This window comes from Lethenteron reissneri, chromosome 33 (genome assembly GCF_015708825.2).
Source record: "Lethenteron reissneri isolate LAM-NWPU_2019-01 chromosome 33, ASM1570882v1, whole genome shotgun sequence".
NCBI classification, from domain to species: domain Eukaryota; kingdom Metazoa; phylum Chordata; class Hyperoartia; order Petromyzontiformes; family Petromyzontidae; genus Lethenteron; species Lethenteron reissneri.
Genome location: NC_083811.1, coordinates 8,490,058 through 8,511,661, shown reverse-complemented (window position 1 = coordinate 8,511,661; position 21,604 = coordinate 8,490,058). Strand labels below are relative to the sequence as shown.

The 21,604-nt window shown below is 44.3% G+C and overlaps 2 protein-coding genes across 3 annotated transcripts in view; both read right to left on the bottom strand.

The window, feature by feature from the left end:
• The window catches only part of LOC133350306 (ATP-binding cassette sub-family C member 8-like), a 98,202-nt gene extending 95,933 nt beyond the window's left edge, over positions 1 to 2,269 (bottom strand). The window contains exon 1 of one of the 2 annotated variants that reach the window (XM_061564510.1): positions 2,207 to 2,269. The gene's annotated coding sequence lies outside the window, so the exon portion shown is untranslated. Of the gene's footprint in view, positions 1 to 65; positions 146 to 2,206 lie in introns of those variants that run through there. The other variant, XM_061564509.1, reaches the window with a different exon arrangement.
• Positions 2,270 to 7,488: 5,219 nt separating this feature from the next.
• LOC133350305 (uncharacterized) overlaps positions 7,489 to 21,604 on the bottom strand; it is a 34,510-nt gene continuing 20,394 nt past the window's right edge. Inside the window, exons 32-48 of the mRNA XM_061564508.1 lie at positions 21,060 to 21,158; positions 20,600 to 20,893; positions 19,826 to 20,113; positions 19,291 to 19,482; positions 18,734 to 18,832; positions 17,742 to 18,002; positions 17,169 to 17,284; positions 16,231 to 16,417; positions 15,198 to 15,374; positions 14,375 to 14,624; positions 14,130 to 14,206; positions 13,629 to 13,761; positions 12,186 to 12,356; positions 11,512 to 11,595; positions 10,694 to 10,930; positions 9,824 to 9,921; positions 7,489 to 9,384 (exon numbers count right to left, since the gene is read on the bottom strand). Of these exons, the coding sequence (XP_061420492.1) occupies positions 9,849 to 9,921; positions 10,694 to 10,930; positions 11,512 to 11,595; positions 12,186 to 12,356; positions 13,629 to 13,761; positions 14,130 to 14,206; positions 14,375 to 14,624; positions 15,198 to 15,374; positions 16,231 to 16,417; positions 17,169 to 17,284; positions 17,742 to 18,002; positions 18,734 to 18,832; positions 19,291 to 19,482; positions 19,826 to 20,113; positions 20,600 to 20,893; positions 21,060 to 21,158 (2,738 nt within the window). The 3' untranslated portion in view covers positions 7,489 to 9,384; positions 9,824 to 9,848. The remainder of the gene's footprint in view (positions 9,385 to 9,823; positions 9,922 to 10,693; positions 10,931 to 11,511; positions 11,596 to 12,185; positions 12,357 to 13,628; positions 13,762 to 14,129; positions 14,207 to 14,374; positions 14,625 to 15,197; positions 15,375 to 16,230; positions 16,418 to 17,168; positions 17,285 to 17,741; positions 18,003 to 18,733; positions 18,833 to 19,290; positions 19,483 to 19,825; positions 20,114 to 20,599; positions 20,894 to 21,059; positions 21,159 to 21,604) is intronic.

Genomic DNA, 21,604 nt, shown 5'->3' with positions numbered 1-21,604 from the left:
CACTCACAGAGGCTGACCGACAAAGTTCACTCAACTCTCAGTGGACACTCGCGACAACAGTTTACCTTCAAATTCACAACGGGCGACGGGGAAAATAAGAGCGGCTGACGTTCAATCTCCCAATAACGTTGCCGACTGCGGGGCCCGCATGCGAAAGAGAGAAGCCGAGGGGTGAGCCAGTCGCCACGGGTTATTTTTAGAAAAAGAGAGAGAGTGGAGTGGTGGTGGGGGGTTGTGGTGATGGCACTGGGAACTGAGAAGGGATGGGCGAGTTGGGGCTCGGGTGATTATATGGGCTTGGTGTGAGTAATGGGGCGAGTGAGGATGCTCAAGTCAGGAGGTACACACCACCCACCACCCCGCCCCTGTTCAGCTGCTTGGAGTTTTAATTTTCATTGCAGCGCAGCTGCTCAAGAGGATCACGGCGAATCACAGAGAAGGGGAAGGGCATTGCACAGGATACAAGTCACCCCCGCAGGAAACGCAACGGATTAAATAAGCGTTATCCTCCAATCTAACCACCACACTTCCCGCACTTTCACGGGTACGCTGTGTTCACCGTCAATCTGCTCGGTTTACATTCGGGGGACTTGCACTGCAGTTTACTCGATGCGCCACATTCATTTCATCGCCGGGATGTTTAAGCACAGCGTACGTGGCAGCAGAATATGCGATGAAGAGTGGCATTCGGGTGTTTTGTTAATCACTGACCATACACATCCAGCGCATGTGTGCTCCCTATGGTCACTGAGATACAGGGGGTCAATGTAACCTCATGTATAGTCTTACACCTACACCGCTCGACTCACTGTGAATTAAATACTATTTACACTTAATTAAGCCATTTGCTTCGGCGAGCTTTCAAAAATATGAACCCTTTGTAAAATATGTTTGACAAAGGGTTTATGTTATGAGATCTCTTTTACCAGTGGCAAAATATAGTAGTAGGGTTTTACCCTTTTAAACTGGTACAAAACTGACACCTTTATTCAAGGCATCATGTTTGCAATAACCACAACACAAGTAGTCAAAAAAGCAAACAAAAAGAAGCAACTCTGATAATGATAATAATATGCACTGTCCTTGAAGTTGATTGGTCCACACCCGAGACGGCTTAATTTAAAAGGGTAAAAACCTACTACTATATTTTGCCACTGGTAAAAGAGATCTCATAGTGTAAATGCTTACCCCGAGCTCTCTATACTCTGATATTGCACTGTGTTTGAGTTGTACGCTTTCTGGTGTCATCTGGTCCAACACCAATGGGGACTAGGCTCTAAAGAAAGCCGTCTCGGGTGTGGACCAATCAACTTCAAGGACAGTGCATATTATTATCATTATCAGAGTTGCTTCTTTTTGTTTGCTTTTTTGACTACTTGTGTTGTGGTTATTGCAAACATGATGCCTTGAATAAAGGTGTCAGTTTTGTACCAGTTTAAAACGGTAAAAACCTACTACTAAAGAATGTATGTCTTTTGAAATTTCCCAGGAGCAGCAGTAAAGGTTCCAGTTTATTTTCTCATGAAAATGTGCAACGCCTATTTACCAAGCTCGGGCCCACTAAATCACCACGATGAGATCATGCATGATACAAACTTGTGACTTCCACATTTTATTTGGTTTTGTGATTTACACTACACCGATATGCGTTAACTTCCATGAAAACATAATCACACATTTTCTTCTGCCAACTCTAAATTTTATGTTGAACATCACTTTCCATCATATGGAAAAATATTCATCATATGATGCCAATGGCATACACTCTACCAAATCCATGAATCCACCACTAACAATATTAATCAGCTCACCTTAAACCAATTATTCTTAATTTTTACTCCAGCCTTGCACTCCTTTGGTTCTCAATCGTTAAACAATGTATAATGTTATATTCTTTTGATCTTTCGGTAAAGATAGGTTCAAATAAAATAAAAACTATGACGTTTCGATCGCAACACAAGCACTCGTCATCAGGAAAAGGAAAACTGTTAATAAAAGTTTGAAATGGGCGTAGCCCAAATGTCAGCAGCATGAGCAGGGCAGGGAATGTTAATGTAAGTGGTGGGCAGCGACCGCGATGGTGGTGGGTTTTCCACCAATTATAGGGCTGCCAGGTAAAAATTTGCATGTTAATATAAGATCGGTGAGCGGCCTCCACTGCTAGCGTGCTGAGGTGGCTATGTTGAAACAACGAAGTTGTACTTACGTGCCCGTGCTTAATTTGTGCTTGAATGATTTACCTTCTAAAAAAAACTGGTATGTCTCCCACCCCCAGAAAGGTTATCTTGCACCTCAGGTTAAGAATCACTGCTTGGAATTATTACCAGTACTGTAACCAGTTTTACCTCTATGCTCAAGAGACAATTTATCTTATTGGGTTCTCAATTGATGAATGGATTGTTTGGCTGGTTCCACCAGTGTGTATCTCGAGACAGCATCACGTGATGTATTCCTAAACCATGATGCTCCTTGGCTGATAAAGAAAAAGTGTAAATATTTGCAGGGTGTGGATGCCAAGGATGTAAATATATTACACATACTAGAAATGTTCATTCTTTTTTCAGAAATTATTTATTGCTGTTGTGGATGCATTGAATATTTGAAATGCATTAAACACACAATTATCAATAATATTTGGTAAACTAAGACCTCAGCAAGGCTTGGGGCATTTTAGCAACTCTTATGATTTTTTTTCAATGATTTGGATAGTACAGATACAGGCCTTGAAGGTCTCCCCACACCAAATTGGTCATAGGGGATTATTGTTTAAACTATTACACTATTTTAAAACGAAACTAACTTGTTATTTAATCAGGTAAGGCCCACTAAGCTATACAGCTCGTTTTCAGAAGCGAACTGGCCACAAATGATCGCTCAACGAAGTGGCTTATATGGAACTGTATAGCAGCCAAATAATATAAACGCATGTGTAATGGGTTCCGGAGACACTTGTAGATGTAACTTCTTTATTACAATACAACACTCCAACAGTCCTGATACTCTGTTACAGCCTAGGTACACAGCCTAGCTACACAGCCTAGATACTCTACTCTGGCTACGCTCTGGACTCGCCCTCACAAGGTCGTAGCGTCGGGAGTTCCAGAGTCCCAGCGCTGGCCCTCACAGCATCCCAGGGTCTTCAGATGGCTGGTCGTGGGTCTTGGGTCTTGAGTTACAACTGGGCCGATCGTCCAGGGAGCTCTCCTTTTATGCCTGGTCCGACGAGGGGTGGGTCTTGTGCGCCACCAGACATCCCACAGAGCACACACAGCCCCCCCACCGTTGGCGGCGCCAAAAAGGCTTAAGCGCCTGGGAACCCAACGCCTGGCGCCCAAAGGCTTAAAAGCGTCTGGATCCCCTGGGAACCCAGAGCCTACAGCAGCCCCTCCCTTCTTATGTCACTACACATGTTTCTAAATAGGGAGGTAAAATACCGGAGGACTTGGAGAAAAATCCACGCGACCATGGGGAGAACGTGCAAACTCCAAATATATAGGTGTCAGGGTCAGGATCAAACCCATGATCTCCTGCATATCAGGTGAGAAAGATAACATCTCGCCACCGTGCCAATTATACTTCACCACGCTGGCTTGTGCAGTTTGGTGAAGAGAGGCCCCATTTCACTCATCGTTAATGCTGATGCCTCATTCACCATCGCTATCCTTAATGTCATTTCCACTACACGCCCGTCTATCTGTGATCAGTGCAGACACTCATTTATTTAGAACTGCGTTTTGTGTTTAGTTTGTTGTCCTTCCCCCGCACCTACGATTAGCATGGTTGACTATGTGCGGTGCGAAAGAAGTTCAACATACGGTACATACATACGAACTCACCTGTTCTACTCGTTATCCACGTTGATAGTTTCCACTATTCAGATTACTGCACCAAATAATCGTAACCTTATCGTGGTGGTGGGGTTTGTGTGTTCCAATGACCCTCAGAGTTATGTCACCTAGAGTCTTGTACTCCTGGTAGGGTCTCCCTTGGCAAACATGTCTGGGGGGAGATTCCAGACAAATAATGCTCCAAACAAAAGCCCCTCATGAATGGTTCTGAAATATCAAAATCAGAGAACCTCTCTGATTTCTGAGAACTTCTGGCAGAAGACCCAGTGCAGAAAGATTTTAACTTCTTGTACACTCCATGGGAGGTTATGTACATTGAGTCCAAGTGGATGATGTTCAGCACCTCGATTGTCAATGGAGCTCTGAAAAGCTGTGGCCTGAAGGCAGTTGGTGCCTGTCATGGCGGCAACCCTAGGACCTGCTGGTGGACACCAGTGATGAGGGAATCTGTCAATTTGAAGAAGGAGGCTTTCCGAGCTATGCTCGAAAAAAGGTTTCCCGACTCAATTGAGAGGTACCGGCTTGCCAAGGGGGCAGCAGTGGTAGCAGTTGCTGAAGCGAAAGCCCAGGCGTGTGAGGAGTTTGGAGAGGGACTACCAGGCAACCTCAAAGATATTCTGGTAAACCATCTGACGCCTTAGGAGGGGTCAACGGGACGTGGCCCAGGCTGTTCCCAGTAAGGGTGGCGTAACATTGAACTCAACTCAGGAGATAGTCGAGAGATGGAACGAACGCTTTGAGGAGCTCCTCAACCCAGTGGATATGCCCTCCACTCAGGAGGCAGCCCTGGAAACAGCGGGGGGGGGGGGGGGGGTGTCCATCATGGCTGCTGAAGTCGCTGCGGAGGTCGAGGACCTTCGTAGCGGAAAAGCTGCTGGGGTAGACGAGATTCACCCAGAGTTGTTGAAAGTGCTGGACAGTGTAGGAGTGTCGTGGTTAACACGCCTCTTCAATGTTGCATGAAAGGCGGGTACAGTACCTCTAGATTGGCAAACTGGAAACCAGAGGGTGTGATCCAACTACAGAGGGACCACACTCCTCAGCATCCCAGGTAAAGACTATGCCAGAGTGCTGGAGAGGAGGCTGAGCCCGGTGGTTGAGCCTCAGATTCAGAATAAATAATGCGGATTCTGTCAGGGCCGTGGAACAATGGACCAGCTCTTTTCCCTCTCACAGATATTTTAGGGGTCATGGGAGTATGCCTCTCCAACCTACCTCTGCTTTGTAGGCATATGACCATGTTCACCAGAATGTCTTGTCGGAGGTGCCGCTTTTGTGGGCTATCCAGTCCCTCTATTCAGTCCCTCCATATTCTTGGTGTTAAATCAAAGTCGTTCACTGTGGGTGTTGGACTCTGCCAAGGGTGCGTCTTGTCTCCACTCCTGTTTGTGATTTTCATGGACAGGATATCAAGGCACAGCCGAAGTATGGAGAGTACCCAGTGTGGGGGCATGGAGGTGGCGTAGCTGCTTTTTGCAGTCTGTAATCTCCAGCATGCACTTGAACGGTTTGATTGCGGAGTGTAAAGCGGCTCGGATGAAGATCAGCACCTCCAAAGCTGAGGTCATAGTTCACTCCCAGGAGATGGTGGAGTCTGCTCTCCAGGTGAGGGGAAAATAGCTGTCCTTAGTGGAGGAGTTTAAGTAGCTCGGGGTCTCTTTCACGAGTGATGGTAAGTGGGAACAAGAGATTGGCCAGTGGATCGTTGCGGTGTCCGCAGTGATATGGGCGCTGTACCATTCCATGGTAGTGAAGCGGGTGCTGAGTTGTCGAATAAAGCTCTTGGTTAACAGGTCGAACTTTGGGTGATGACCGAAAGAATAAGATTGTGGGTACAAGGTGCCGAAATGAGGTTTCTCCGCAGGGTTGCCAGACTCACTCTTCGTGATCGGGTGAGGAGCTCGGTAATCCGGGAGAGCCCCAGAGTCAAACTGTTGCTCCTCCGGATTGAGAGGAGCCAGATAAGGTGGTTCGGGCACCTGGTAAGGATGTCCCCCGGTAGACTCCCCTTCGAATTCCACCAGGCATGTCTCACTTGGCGAAGACCCCGGGGCCTGCACAAGACACGCTGGTGGGACTATGTCGCTCAGCTGGCCTGGGAACCTGGGAATCCCCCAGGAAGAGTTAAGAGTCCATCGCCAGGGAAAGGGAGGTCTGGACCGCCCTACTCAACATGCTACCGCTGTGACCCTCACCAGGACACGCGGATTGAGAAATAAACGAACAAACAGATTACTGCACTCCACCATAAATTTCGATTTAAAGCTTTCGTGACTGCAGGGATTCATCTTCTTGGTTCTTTCTACGTGACTTTACCGAAAGAACCAAGAAGATGCACCTCACCACTTACATTGCTCTCATGTCAATGTACAATTACTAGTAGACATTTATACATCGTTATTGTTGCCAGAGGATTTCATCACATGTTATATAATGGCGATGAGAATTGCCTACCAAGAGCTCTGTGTACATTTGCTCAACCTCAAGTTTAGCCCCGAGCGTGTTGCTGCTCAACGCACCAATGAGCAACTTGACGCGAAATGTACAAATCCCAGTGAACAAAAACAGGCGTTCACAACTCTTTTGTGTTGCCCCAGGCGTTGTTTTTCAACTTGTGCGATGCCGAATGTCTTTCATGTCAATCATAATGGGCAATTAAACTGTCGTATATAGAGTGGTTAGAATACACTTTGTTGGAAGTGGAGCGGTGGTGTAATGGTTAGTGCACTGTGGTATGAGCTCAATAACCGATTCTTACACATGGCTGACATCAGTGGCGAGTGATACTAATTGGGCCTGCCCAGCCCATTTACCAACTCGCAATGACTCGCATGGTGAAGTGTGGTCAACAACCATATTTCACATGGGGAGGCGTGCATTCAAGTGGATTAAAGGGATACATTTATATACATTTTAGATAGGATAGTGAGGCCAGCTTCTTATTGCAATGCCTTGTGAGAAGGAATATTCGCATAGTTAATTGCAAATATTTTATCACATATAGCACGAGCTTTCTTTTTTTTATATACATAAAATATTTTTATTCCACATCCTCACATCATACATTGCAACATCCTGAAATTCTGGACGGCATTACCAGTTGCATTGACGGTATCAGGCACATCGGACTCGTCAGAGCAGGCGGGGGAGGGGGTTGGCCAGGTTATTGCCGTTCTGGGCTTAGGTAGTTAAGACTGTTCTAAAGTTTAGGAATGGACCCCATGTACGTGTGTATTCTTATTCCTGGTCTTAGCGCGAGCTTTCAAATCATGTTGCCATTAACAAATACTAAGGAAGGCAATGATGAATCATGAATACAATGAGTCATTACAAAAATAGTCAATTAAATAAAATAACAATTATTTCCTCAGGAAAGCCTAAAGTCTCAATACACTTTTTCAGGAGAGTCCTGCAATGGAATGGTTGGCAAATACCATTCATGAGTGTGGCTTTAATGTGGGGGAAAAAACAGAGTCCCTGGCAAGTTCTGGAGGTCCCTTATTCAAGTAGTTACCAGGCTAAACATTGCATAGCTTTCAAAATTTGACATGATCAGGTGCATTTTAAGGTTATTTGAATCAAAATAGGCACAATGCAGAAATGTGTGACGATTATTATTGATACCCATCACAAGGTTACAAGTAGGTACACATTCCTATATTTATTTTAAATACATTTTAAAGAACATTACAGACATGGTGCATCCATAGGAGAAAGGCTTTAGACAAGATGTAAACATTGATGTTTAATCCATTGAGTGCTGCATTATAGGATTTCAATAAACGAAAGACACAGAACCCATAGAAAACATACATGTATCCGTTAAACAACAAAGAATGAACAGCACTTAAATTTCATGGACAGTTTGATAGTGTAAGTACCCTCGATTACAGAGTAATTGTAACTACCGCACATACTTCATATTATTGGTGAATCATGTTCACACATTACACACTACCTTCCAGAGTTTTGTACAGACACACGTGAGAATTTGCGATAATTACATTATTTTGTCCATTTATTTAAAGTGCTTCCAAATAACATCCCAGATCCCAAGGTCCAACAAAAGTTTAGAATTACATTTCAGAAACAACGTAGAGTCTAGTTGAGTATATACATTAGCTGGAAAAGTTGGGCGGAGCACAGTGGGAGACCTGGTGCCTTGAGTGTAAATCCCAACTGCGACTAACATCAGCAAGTGATATTTGAACCGTCCTTGGTCTCCCTTCACCATGCCGTACTGACCAGTGTGGTGAAGTATGGTCAAACAACCCCCATGACTGACACAGTATGGGAAAGCCTTGTTTATCCAGCAGTGGATTAGGAAATCGCTGCAAATTATGTTTTGACTGTAAAAGTTCCTTTTGTTCACAAATATTTGTTTTAAACCATATTTACATATTTCCAGAGGATGTCCAAGAGTCATAATTAATAGACGAAGGCTTGTTTCGTAATTGTAACAAAAAAAACAGCTGAATGGTATGAGACGTGAACGCCAATTTCAAATGTTGGATATGTGTTTCATTTTCAGCATGTGATTTTGTGCAGCATGCGACAATAACGTAAATGGATTAGGTAAACACGGCTTCTGGTAAAATGCTTACATAATGCTGTTACGTGCTTGTATAGGTGTAAAATAATTGGACAATGGCAATCGGAATAACTGTGAAGTTAAGGAGCCACGTTAGAGACACGCCATTCCACATTTGAGTGATTCGGAGTTTCCAGAAGCAGCCACCAGGTAGCACTGCACGTCTGAATGGTACTCAAAGTTGCTTTCCATCCGTAATGACGCCAGTTATTTTTCAACGACAAATGTGCATGGGAACCCATGTAGGAAGAGCGATAGATGGGGTATATGAAAAAGACGAATTACGACCACAAAGTGAATAATGGTTGCATTTATAACATTACCCATGCAAAATCAGGGCAAGTACATGCTGCTTGCCCTTGAAATTTGGTTGATTTAACCAATAATTTACTCTATATAAATTCTAATTAATTGATTTCTAGGAATCTGTATGGGAGTTTATTCAATGAAGATTTGACATTTTATAATAAAACTATATATATTTGACTATTATATTTTGCATCTTGGTGGAATATAATAATTGAGATCCTGACAATACCATTATCTTTCCTTTTTTGTATAACAGCATATAAAAAGTATCACTATAATCAGTGCCAGGACTAATACCAATGTTATAATTAATAAAACATAACTGCACTTGATATTGTTAGTTTCCATCAAAAGGTGATTTAGTGCACACCCAAATAAGCAGTACATTTTGATAACTATCGTTTGTGTAAAAATAATTCAACCAACCAGCGTGGTGAGGTATGTGAAACACCGTTATGATCAACACAACATGTTGAGGTCTTCATCCAGGAGTGGACTGACAAAGGAATGTAACCTACTATTAATATTATTTATTATGAAGATAAATGTATGCTGTGAACCACGTGCTGAAGGCTATAGAATGATCAGTGTTGTGAAGGTGGGTGATTTCCTCCAGCACCACAATGTTCAGGTTTTCTAAAAAAAACATGAAAAATATTAATCAAAATACGATTTTTTTTGTGTAAAAATTCCACAAGTAGGATTCACACGTGCATCACAATTTTTTGTGATAAGCGTGCACCATTATTATTTCTTAAGTTATATCATGATTTATTACACTGTTTATGTCCTTTATTAAAATAATATATTCTGATGCAAAGCCCTCCTTTGTGTTCCTGGTTGTACCGCACATTGCCCAACGTTTCTGAAGCTCCCACCACATGGAGCGAAACGTCGGGCATCATGCCGAACAAACGCACGAGACAACCAGGAAATACATCGGATAGCCCATACAGCCTCTCCTTCGAAAACCTAAGCAAATATCACTCTGATGCAAATTGCAAGTTAATTTTGATATAAAAAAAATGTGCATTTTTAAATGAATGCATCAAAACATAGAGTGAATGAGACTCACTCTGTCGCTGTAGCAGGTCCAGGGCTTATTTGGTTGGGTAGTCTGGTGAGATGTATGGAGGGAGATCGCCTTCAGAAGACTGCTGATTTTGCAGAGTCCTGCATATGGCACATAGAGGAGTTCATGCCATGAAGGACACGATAAAAAAAATGGGTTCACCACTTGGAGAGGTCAAGCAAGTCCAGTGGCATCCATAAGATTCCCCGCTTCAAGAAATGATGGATTTTGTACATGTTTGTCTGCTAGGACTACACACAGAACCACTCATTATAATTGGGATCTGTGACATTTTATAATAGCTGTAAAGGATTCCTCTGTTTAAAATGGGTTGAGAAGCCATCTGGCATGGCATTTTGACTTTCACATCAAATATACAAGATTCCTTTACATTATATGTTTAAGCGTATAGCGACATATGTGTCTGCAAGTTTACAGTTAAATAAATAGGTTACAATTCTAAAGCTATAACACCATAGGAATCACTTCAACGTCATTCAAAAGTCAAAGGAATGTTATATTCAAGACCACAGCCTCGAATGTAAAATGACAAAACAATACAGGATGCTATTTATAGGTTTTTTCGGTAAAGTCACGTAGGTAAAAAATTAAAATTAAAATTAATAAAAGTAAAATAAAATAAAAATACAATTATTATTATTTTTATTTTATTTTACTTTTATTAATTTTAATTTTTTATCTACGTGACTTTACCGAAAAAAAATGATGAATATGAATCCTTGCAGTCACGAAAGCTTCAAATCTAGAATTAATACAGGATAACTGATCACTGAGTAATAAAGATGGGCTCTCTGTGTATTGTACGAAAGATATGGAGATGCAGAGTTTGTCCTGGGTGCTCTGTGAACTCACGGCTCAGCGGTCCTGGTGGGGCGCTGCTGCACGATGGAGTAGAGGGATTCCTCTTGAGGCTGGCCGAGTACGTAGGTGACGCCAACAGGTCCCTGCTGGACGTCTTTGGGCTGCTGGTTCACCACGTTCGATTTCATGCTGGTGACGTTGGGGGCTGACGGAAGCACTTCGTGGGGCTGCTGGACCACGTAGGTTTGGGGCTTCATGGTGTTGGGCGGCGTATGTGCGCCCGGCAAGCTGCCCATGAGAAACGAAGGCAGAGAAAACCTCGCAATTAGGCACGCATTGATTTTGTAAATGTTGTAGTTGTAATACGATATGTCTGGCTTGTATTGTTTTTTGTTTGGTGTCTCGCTTGTGCAGGCATGTTCACACCATTGGCATGAATAAAAAAAGGTGTATATATAATTAGCATTTTGTATGCATAAATCGTATTACCTATTCCCACATGCACAATTTTAATGCACGTATCATGAGTGCAAGAATTGGTTTGAATCGATGAATCAATGCATCATTACATGCCCACTCACAATAAACAAAACAAAATCACAAATACTTATTTGTGACTATACTAATGCTCAATCTACCAAATATATATATTTTTCAAAAATGAAAATAGATGTTTAATATAATCTAATAGCTATTCAGACTGCAACAGTCTAAGAAAAATGTCCAATTATAATTTGTAAACATTGCGAGTGCAGCTATAAAAATAAAATTATCTAATGCACACGATAGTAAACTTGGAAGTATGACGAGTGGGATGCAGTGTCCGAGGGGTACACGTGGCTTTCATTGCTGCCTGGTGCTGTACTCACAACTCTCCCCCCATTAGGGCCGACTTGTCTCCTCCGTACGCCCCCTCCAGACGGTTGGTGCCATCAGTGATGATACGGTTGAACCTGCCGAGCAAAAGTGTCGTGAAGAATATTAAACAAAGCAGCGAGCAGCAATTGCCATTTACCAGAGTCACTCCGCAGACCATTGTTTGATGGTCTCGCATTGGCACAGGTCAAAATACACAACCACCCCCCGCCAACTGCCTTCACCATTGTCTCCAAGGACTGACCACTGTCTATTTGTACCCTCTCATCTCTACTCCCTTTCATATGTCCTCTGCTCCAACAACAAGGGCCTTCGTCAAACCCCTCAGGCTACCTTCAGTGAAAGGGAGGGTGCTACTGCTCTTCTGCTCTCTCTCTCAGCCCTCTCCTCTTTGATAGTAGGTATGGGAGAGGAATACGAGAAGGCAGCCGCACAAGGCATTGGCTTTACATAGTTGTTATCAGAGCATTTGAAAAAGAGCTTCATAGCTCATCGGATTCCTTATTCTGATTTACTCATCAGTAACTGACCCGAGCACTACCAAAGCCTACATAAATCAACTTTATACTAAAACCTAATAGCTGTACAGCATCGTTAGATGTGGTCAGATTTACACACATGATGAAGCCACAACAGAGTGTAGAGCGAAGCTTTGCATGGGACTCACATGAACGCCCTGTTGGGATCGCCGGCGACTGGTTTGCTCAGGTCCTGGGGGTGCAGCTCGTTGACTTGCGCTGGGACGGGCCCCTCGTGGTACAGGGTGCTCCCGTGGCTCACCTTGCTGCCGAAGTGCGGGTTATAGGTCTTCAGAGAGGGCAGGGTCTTCTCCCGGCGCCTGCAGAGGTAACATAGGCTGGCTGCTCACGCACAATCCTGCACTCAACTCTGGAAAGACTCGCAGCTGCGGCTGGAGTGGTTTTCTTCTTCTATGAAATCTAAAGTAGCGAAGAGATTTAGCCTACGTAGGTTTTTTTCTGCCACTCGTAACCATAGTGTGGACTCCTAGATTGGCTGCGCTTTGAGCTTTTCTTCTTTCATGCTCACTCGACGCACCACGTACGGGCATCTTCATCGACTGCGGCACCCTCACTTCAACGCCTGAAAGATGCCCGCAAGTAGTGCGCGACAAGAGCTTCGGAGAAGATAAGTCCAACACCGTGGCCAAACCCGTCAGAGCACACCATTGTCACAGAGATGTGTGGATGTGTGCGTTTGTGTGCGTTTGTGTGTGTTATGCTTTTAAGTGTGGTATGCGCTTAGTCTGCTGTGGATGTAGTGGCACATCAGGCACTTGCTGCTGTACACGAGGGCCTTCCCCATGCTGGCGTTGCCTAAATTTAAGCACCTGGTGCGTTGTGCCAAAATCGGCGCTGAGAATTCAAAGGTCACCATACGTGTATGATTTCCGGCCACCACCACCCATACGCATGGCGAAGTGGGCAATATAACCCTCTCATATATCATGTCCACGGCAGTGGACTGCTAATATATGTAAAAAAAACTGCTGTGAAAGAATGAAAAATGCTCACATTCTAGTGTTCGTTTGAGTCAAGTTATTTGCTTTAACTTTTAATAATTCATGCACGAAATTAAACAAAAAAACTAAACGATTTTATTTACCAGGTAAAGCCAACGGAGCTATTTGCCACACATGAAAACTCATCGAAGTGGCTTATATTGTCATGTGGGATGTTCAAGTAGCAGCCAAATAATCACAACGCATGTTTCTAAATGTGGAGGGCATAACCTTGGATCAAACCCATGAACTCCTGCATACCAGGCGTGGGATCTAACATCTCGCCACCGCAACCTCTCCAGATGGTTACAAGTAAGTAAATAAGTATTTCTAGATTTTAAGCTTTCGTGACTGCAAGGATTCGTATTCTTAGGGTTTTTCGGTAAAGTCACGTAGGTAAAAAATTAAAATTAATAAAAGTAAAATAAAAAGAAAAGAAAAATCACGACGTTTCGGAGGCAACACAAGCTTCCGTCTTCAGGTGGAACCGTCACAGCACGATAGCTGTATCAAGTGACTTTACCGAAAAAACCTAAGAAATAAGTAAATAAGTAGTCGTGTCGAGGTGTGAGATGGTGCGTAGCTGCTCACCGATTGCAGAAGCAGCAGACCAGCAGCAAGGCGAGCAGCAGCAAGGCGAGGAGGATCGCGAGGATCGTGGTGAGGGCGATCATGCCGCCCGAGTGCGGCATGAAGTTCGTGTCGATGGCATCGTACTCGGACGCTTAACAACAAGTAGAAAATAACGTCAAAAGTGATTTCGTGCTGAAAACGAGCATTTAGGCAGTGCTCATTTACTCTTTACAGACCTGCGCCAGTAGTGGAAATGCCACATTTCTATGGCGGGGCCATTCTGGCCATAAGACAACCACTGTTGACTTTCCTCAACAAAGGAGTAGTCATTTAAAACAAAGAAAAGAAAACCAAATGGCGTTAAACATTATAATAATTTATGGCACATTTTTTTAAAAACTATTTTATTTGATACAATTTGAATTTTAACTGGCTATTTCTTAGTGTGTTTTATATATATGTGTGAAATTATATACGTCAAATATACTATAGAGGCCAGAATTTTCAAGGGGTTGTTACCTGCTCGGGTGTGTATGGGTGCAGACCAGTTGCTCTGGGATATTGGCTCATTTAGATTCATGAGGACATATTGGGTGCTGAAATCACAGAAAAAGGGAGAGGCATTTAAGATTACACACGGCAAACCTATCCAGAAACAATCGACCGCTTGATCACGCGGTACAAGTGCGCTGCTGACATTGTAAAAGGAAACCCATTTCATCACGCTGTTGACGGGCACAGTGACGGTTGACCCTGGCATGCACCTGTAGTTGATGTTGTCGCGCAGTTGCCCATTGCAGAAGGTGTTGGTTGGACACGCTTCTTCCGTTCCGACGCGGAAGGCGTCGATGCCGGCTATGTCCACGATGGCTTCCCGCTTTCGCCGGGCGTTGGTGCCACGGCAATCGTTCAGGGTCAGATTGGCGGCCACGTACGGACGCAAGCTGCCCTTGTCCGTTTCGAAGTACGTCTGGTTGATCCAGTCTGAAGGAGGCTTGTAACTCTCGCTCGCCTCTGTGTGGGACGAACAGGCGAAAAAACAAACGATCAGTTCATTTCTCACTGAATATTTTCCCAGTCACCGGTAGTCTGGAGTAGATGTGAATAAGTGGTCAGAGTTCATAGCGAACGGTTCTAACTGCGGTTTGCCGAGTGTAGATACCTGGATGAAATTAAATCATGTATCCACTAAAGCTGCGAACAATAATACTAACGTCATAGAAAATTAGTGGTGCTATCAGAAACAGGACTCTCCCGAAATATAATCTCGAGATTCAGATGAGGCTTAGTTTATTTAACATAATTTTGAAAAAAATATTTATGGAATTATTATTTGAAATTTGGTATTTCAAAGTCTCTTTTTTTTATTATAAAGTGCAGTTTAGTGTTATGTTGACAGCATCATTTATAATTTCCGAATGAATAACAATGTACCTTGATGTATAAGACCTTGTTTTAGCTGCATCCAGCCCAGCTGCTCGCAACAAATTCCCCAAACAGATTCGGCGACCACGGCACTGGGTCACGCATCAGCTTCAGGTGGCTGCGACCGTGAATTTTCCCCCACACCAGCGGACAAACACTCACTTGCGCTCTCGGCGATTATCACGACGACGAAGGCGTCCTCCAGCTTCTTATTGGCCACGAGCGTGATGTTCTTGAAGTAATCACAGCGCGGCAGCTGCATGATGATGGAATGCTGACGCACGGCCGCCACCACGTTGCTGAGGACAACGGGCTCCAACCGCAGCTCTGACCCCGAAGCTGTCGTCGACAAAGGCAATTTCTGTCATTTGTGGAGTTTTTTTTTCTTCTGGACCAAATTTGTGACAATTGGGCAGCGTCAATCAAATTACAGCCCCTTGTCAATCCTGTTGCCGGAGGAAGGTCTGCCCATGCTGTGTGGGTCGTGGGGAGTTGTTTGATCATACTTCACCATGCTGGTCAGTTCAGGTTGGTGAATGAGGTGGGTGGTGGGGAGTGAGGCCAGGACCGGTGTAGAGGATAGCGGTCGCCACACATATTAGCTGTGTTTAGGATTTAATTCAGGTAATGGTCTTTATAGCAGTGGACTATTTACTGCACAAATAATCTACCCTCTTGGGTTATGTTATGGAAACATAATGGTATATTCTTGTAAAATAGTAAACTGGGGTTTTTGATATCCACATCACAACTGACAACACCACAGAATCATTAGGCATGTGTTTAAATGCAAGATCGAGACTCTTATGATAAGTACCCTTGGTCGTAAATGTATTAGCTACTGCACCCACTCAATGGTACAGTTGTTTCCCATTGTATTATACAGGAAGGAGTTAAGAGTTTTCGAGTGGAGAGTGGCTCTCCGTTGTTCCCTCTAGTGGAGGCCATTCCACCGGCAGTCGGATGAGCACCCAAAAGCTTCGCTCTACCTTCTACTTTTACCACACACATATCGATTCCACGTTTGTATCGTGAGAGCAAAAACCCATTTTAGGCACCGAATCGATCAGTGCATCTTTGCACGTCCATCATAGAGAACCGCCAATTAAACTCTGCCAATTTTAATATTCGGGCTCGAATGAGCCGTGGAGTGTGCAGGGGGGGGGGGGGGTGCTCTGTCCGTTTGAGCACTGACCGTCCAGGACGTCACTCTTGTTCTTCGCGGGCTTGCTGTAGGAGAATGTATTCGGGAACCCTGTCCCATTGTCGTCCACCGGAACTACGCTGATGTTGTAAGCCACGCCGTCGAGCAGGCCCGAGAGCGTGATGAAGTTGCTCGCGGTCACGCTCTCCCGAACGTCACTGAACGATTCCACTCGGACCTTTAGGATAGAAACGCAACACATGTGGCATTGTAATTTTGCTTCTCAACCTTAAGGGTTGCTTGGAGGACCAGAGGTTGTAGCAGGAGCAGCTCTGTCCCTCCAGAATCTTGACCGACAAGTAGCAGCTAAATTATCATTTGGCCCTTGAACATCGTTGTGACATTCGAGGAGCACAATTTATACCTAACGGCGTTCTCTTAAAAATGATTTCGACTTACCAGGAGTATGTACAATTTGTAAAATTAAGACAAAAGCTCACAGCAATTACACATTTACTCGATCAAGCGAGTAGATTTGGTTAATTATATATTTAGAATAATAATATTTCTGTCACGTTTGAAAAAATAACAGACTAATCATGTCAGAGAAAACAACAAAACATCAATGTCATCAAGCGAACACAGGACTTCATGAGGGGAAAAAAACTTTACTAATCTCTCAATGATATTGATTTAAAAAAATTACTTTCTCTATAAGGGGGTGCAATTGTTTTATACGGAGGCACTGGTATAACAAGTGCAGGGGCAGGACATATTTATGGAGTCCCTAGCTGCTCATAATGTTTTCCCGATTTTTATGACCAAGCACGAACATAAAAAGAAACGGTGATAGATTGCCTTATACAATTAACCGAGTTTTGCGCATTATTCATGGAATCCTAGTGCCGTCAGAAAACCCAAGTGGTGACCACTTCAGCTGAAGGTAAGGAGTCAGCCCTGGCAGATTTGGCGGGTGCAGGAGGATCTACCTTGTAAGTCAAGTTATTTCCACTCCTTTCAGGCTTGTCCCAAGCAAGGAAGATTGCATCAATTTCACTCTCAATTTTATTCAAGTTCCTTATTCTGGATGGCAGATTCAGAGGATCTGCAATGAAATACATACGTACACAACAATGTAACACCAGCAACAACATTTTTAAATCAAGTATACATTTATATTCTTTGGGTCTTTCGGTAAGGTCACGTAGATAGAACAATAAAATAATAAAAATTAAAATAAAGTGAAAAAAATATATAACAAATATAAAAAAAATATCACGACGTTTCGATCGCAACACAAGCAATCGTCATCAAAAGGGGGAAGATTGCATCTCCTGATAACGATTGCTTGTGTTGCGATCGAAACGTCATAATATTTTTATTATTTTTTATTCACTTTATTTTTATTTCTATTATTTTATTGTTCTACCTACGTGACTTTACCGAAAGACCCAAATAATATGAATTCCTGCAGTCACGAAAGCTTTAAGTCAAGTATACATTTCTCATGGCCGCCAAGGTTTGACGTGCGCTTTTATGTGAGCGACAGGAGCGGAACTGACCGGGCTGGGTTGTCAAATGCAGCGTGCGCGAGGGTTTCGGGCCCGCGGCGGTGATGGGGGTGACGATAATTGTGTAGTTGGTGCCGGGCAGCAGGTCCTGAAGGTTGAGATCGGAGGATGACCGTGTGAAATTAGTCGTCTGCTTGGTGAGGTCATCGATAACCTGCACCTGCCAGGACGTGATGTTATCGGCCTGGTTCTTGTAGTCCCAGTCGATGAACGCATTCGTCGGCGAGCTTGTCTCTTGCACCAGTTGAATTTCTGCAAAAAAAAACAAAGTGGAGCAGAAACAACGATTAATTTGGAGCCATTGCAGTGCTGAATGAATAACCTTTACATGTAGGAGACAATCTTGTTCATTCAGAAACTGGTAGGTTTTATTAGACATGTGACAATGCATCACTAAATCAATTCAATATAAATTCTTTCACTCATGACACGTAAATAAAATCGTGCGCGTGAGAATTGATTTTTTCACGATGTATGCATATTGTGCAAATTATGCGCTGTTACATTTAGGATTGTGAATCAAAGCGTGATCCCGAATGATGGAATTTAACCGGATATCTAAGAGGTGGATTGTTACATGCACTCATGTTCCGAATGGACAAGCGGCTACATATCAATGCTTTTGACACACTGGTTTATCCATTGTTGTACGCCTCTAGACACTGCGATATTAAAATAATTCATTGCCTAATTTGATAATTTTGTATTCTTCGTCACGCATTATGCTCATGATCCTCAACACCTATTGCACCGTATGCTGTTCATCTTCATTGCTCACCCTAATAGAAACTCCCTCATGGGATGTTAAATCGCAAGCATTGTCAAAGCCAATGATATTTGATGCGTACATTTTAGATATACGAGTTAATACAACTCTCGTGTTGTCGATCCACTGCTGTACGAGGACCTCATCATAGATAGTACAGCACAACGATGGATAATGCAGCACTGTCCTCATGGCATGGCTACGTAGCATGACTCACCGCTGTCCGTTGTAAAAGGCATTGGGTCGCTTGAATACACGTAGCCGGCTTTTGTCACTGCTGTGACGTAAGCAATGTAATTGGTGGATGGCACCAGACCTGTTTAAAAACAAAATAAAATTAGTTGTGTTATATCCTGCACGCACCGTTGTACATCCATGCTCTAACGAGCAACCGACTCTGTGTTCAAGAGACAAGCTCGAATACATACACACACAGGCGTTTATCGACTGGGTCTACCTGAACAATCTGCATTGGTAAATCATAAAAACAATCCGTAAAACATGAATGGCCACCATCGTCGTTTGCTATTTATACCGCTCCTCCCAAGCAGTACATCTCGAGGAGCCAAGACGTAACATGAAAGTCAAATACAACACCCCGCTCGTGAAACACAATTTTCCATGCCAGAATTAAGCCGTTACTTCCTAGGCACTGAAGACAGCCCCCGTTCTACCGCCCACGTTACAGCTTCGTTACACTACTTTATTTTTATTTTTGTGGCTCTTGCTAGCGGAGTGCCTTTGCCCATTTGCGTTCATTTGCGTCCACCTCACCGACGAGAGGCAGGGAGGTGCTGTTGTCGGGGAGGATGACGGCCGCGATGGGGGTGCTGGAACCCTCGGGAAACACGCTCACGTTGTAGAACACCACGGGGTCCAAGCTGTTGTTCGCCGGTGCCGCCCACAGCAGGTTCGCCGCGTACATCGTCACGTTCGACACCTGCACGTCGGACACCTTCTGTGCGGCTGCACGAAGGACACGCGTGCGCACACACACACACTTTTGCAACCCGCGTGGCTTCAATCTGTATAAATGCTGGTAAAGGCGCGGTCGTGCAATTGCTTTCTCATGCCATTACTGGTGGAAGAGCAAACACAAATATTAGCTGGAGCGAGCCCCTCAACAAAAATGTGTCGGCCTACTTTTCCAACACTGTGCCAGACGAGACGCGATATTGTTTAAACCCAGTATAATCCCAGAGTATAACTTTATTTGTAACATTCCATCATGAAATGAATACATTTGCACAAATCGTGGCCATACAAATTGTTTATGAAGATGTAGATGACAAATAAAATATAAACCTACGTTGAGTGGTAAAGTACATGGGGCCGGTGTTCTTCTGTGGGCCCAGTGCCTTCTGGCACTGCAGATAAGCCGAGTAGGTGTTGCCGGGCGTGAGACCACTGAGCAGGACTTCGCCAACCGTCCCGTTGAGGGGCACCACCGTCTCGGGCAGGTCGCTCGAGTTGAGGTTGGTGTAGTGAAGCGAGTAGACGGGGTCGACGCCATCCGTCACGATGGGCGGAGACCACGCGATGAGCGCCGTCGTGGGGCTCTGGCGGCTCACGGCGACAACGCTGGGCAGCGGCAGCACTGGGCCGGGCAGTAGAGAGAGGGAAGGAACGCAATTTAGCATGTGACGGCGGGAGCTATCTCGTTACCTATCTTGACACTGTTTCTGCACCGAAGATTATGTCATACATCGAAGGTCGCGTCATTAACCGAAGACCCATCTTGTTGCCTAAAACGCAACACATTCTTCAACAATGCTGCTCAAAGGAGGAACAAAACTACATCTATTTAGGCAATGTTTCAGGGCAATGGACCTTCATAGTAAGAGCTTGAGTGAATATTATTTGGAGACTGCACTACAAAACAATGGGCCCTGATAGAAATGTAATTTGTAAAGAAGTTTCAAGATGAGCGGTGTTGACTTATGAACAATTACTCATTCGTTGATACTTTAGCAACAAACCCTTAGAAAGTCACACAAACGTGCGCACAAATTGCATTATTTTCATTCGGAGTAAAACGGCCGAGCGTTTCTGACACCACGCGAGTAGGGAGCGGTTGTTGTACCGGGCTCGGGCACGGTGCGGAAGGAGTAGGGGGTGGAGTTGCTGCTGCGCGTCTCATAGATGGACTCGACGATGCTGACGTTGTACACCACCCCGGGTTTCAGGCCCAGGAGGTCGACTGTCGTCCCGTTGGTGTGCGTGCTCATCAGCATTCCGACAGGCGTGTTGTTGGCGATCTGCGTGTAGTACACCGTGGAGAACTTTCCCGGAACGTTGGGAGTCAATGACTGCCAGGACACGATGGCCGAGGTCTCGGTGATGTTGCTCACCGACACTGCGCGCACGTTCGCCGCCCCTGCAGAGAGAAAGACATGGGCCATAGAGCGTGGCTCGATACGACAAATCCGTCCACGCTGTTTTGCCAAACTGAACGTTTACAACTTTTACACAATCCACACTTGCTTTCCGTTGTACTCTTCTGGTTGCACGAGACCGCACCGCTCGCCAACGTGGTTGCTTACCGATGCTGGTGGTGAAATCAATGGGTGGGCTTGAGGCCAACCCATCTTTACTTGTGTTCACGATGAGCACAGCCTTGCAGTTGGACAACGAAGGGAAGTCTGCAGACAACAAATAGACGGGATTAACAGATGGGTGTGAACAGGGTTATCGCATGCACTTTGCCCTGTTATGTGCAACAGTTTGCTTGAATGTGAACGATTTTTACAACATTGTGTGAGTGCACACATCTGGAACAATGAACTCCCATCGGGGGTTACCACATTCAACACATGTTGAAGATATTTTAATCCATCAGCAAGCTTCAGCAAGCTGTCTCCATCTACTGCTGTCGCTGGCAGGTTTGTAAGATGGCCACATTGTGCAACATAATTTCTCACTCATCACGGGGAAAAGCGGCCTCAATTACTTGAGGATATCAACCTGTTGTGGTATGTAGGCACATCTCAGTTCACCCCCTGGGCAATTTTATGAATTATGAAAATACAAGGTCACAATTCGATAAAAAATATACATTATTTTACATCTCATTTTTACCATCCCGTTT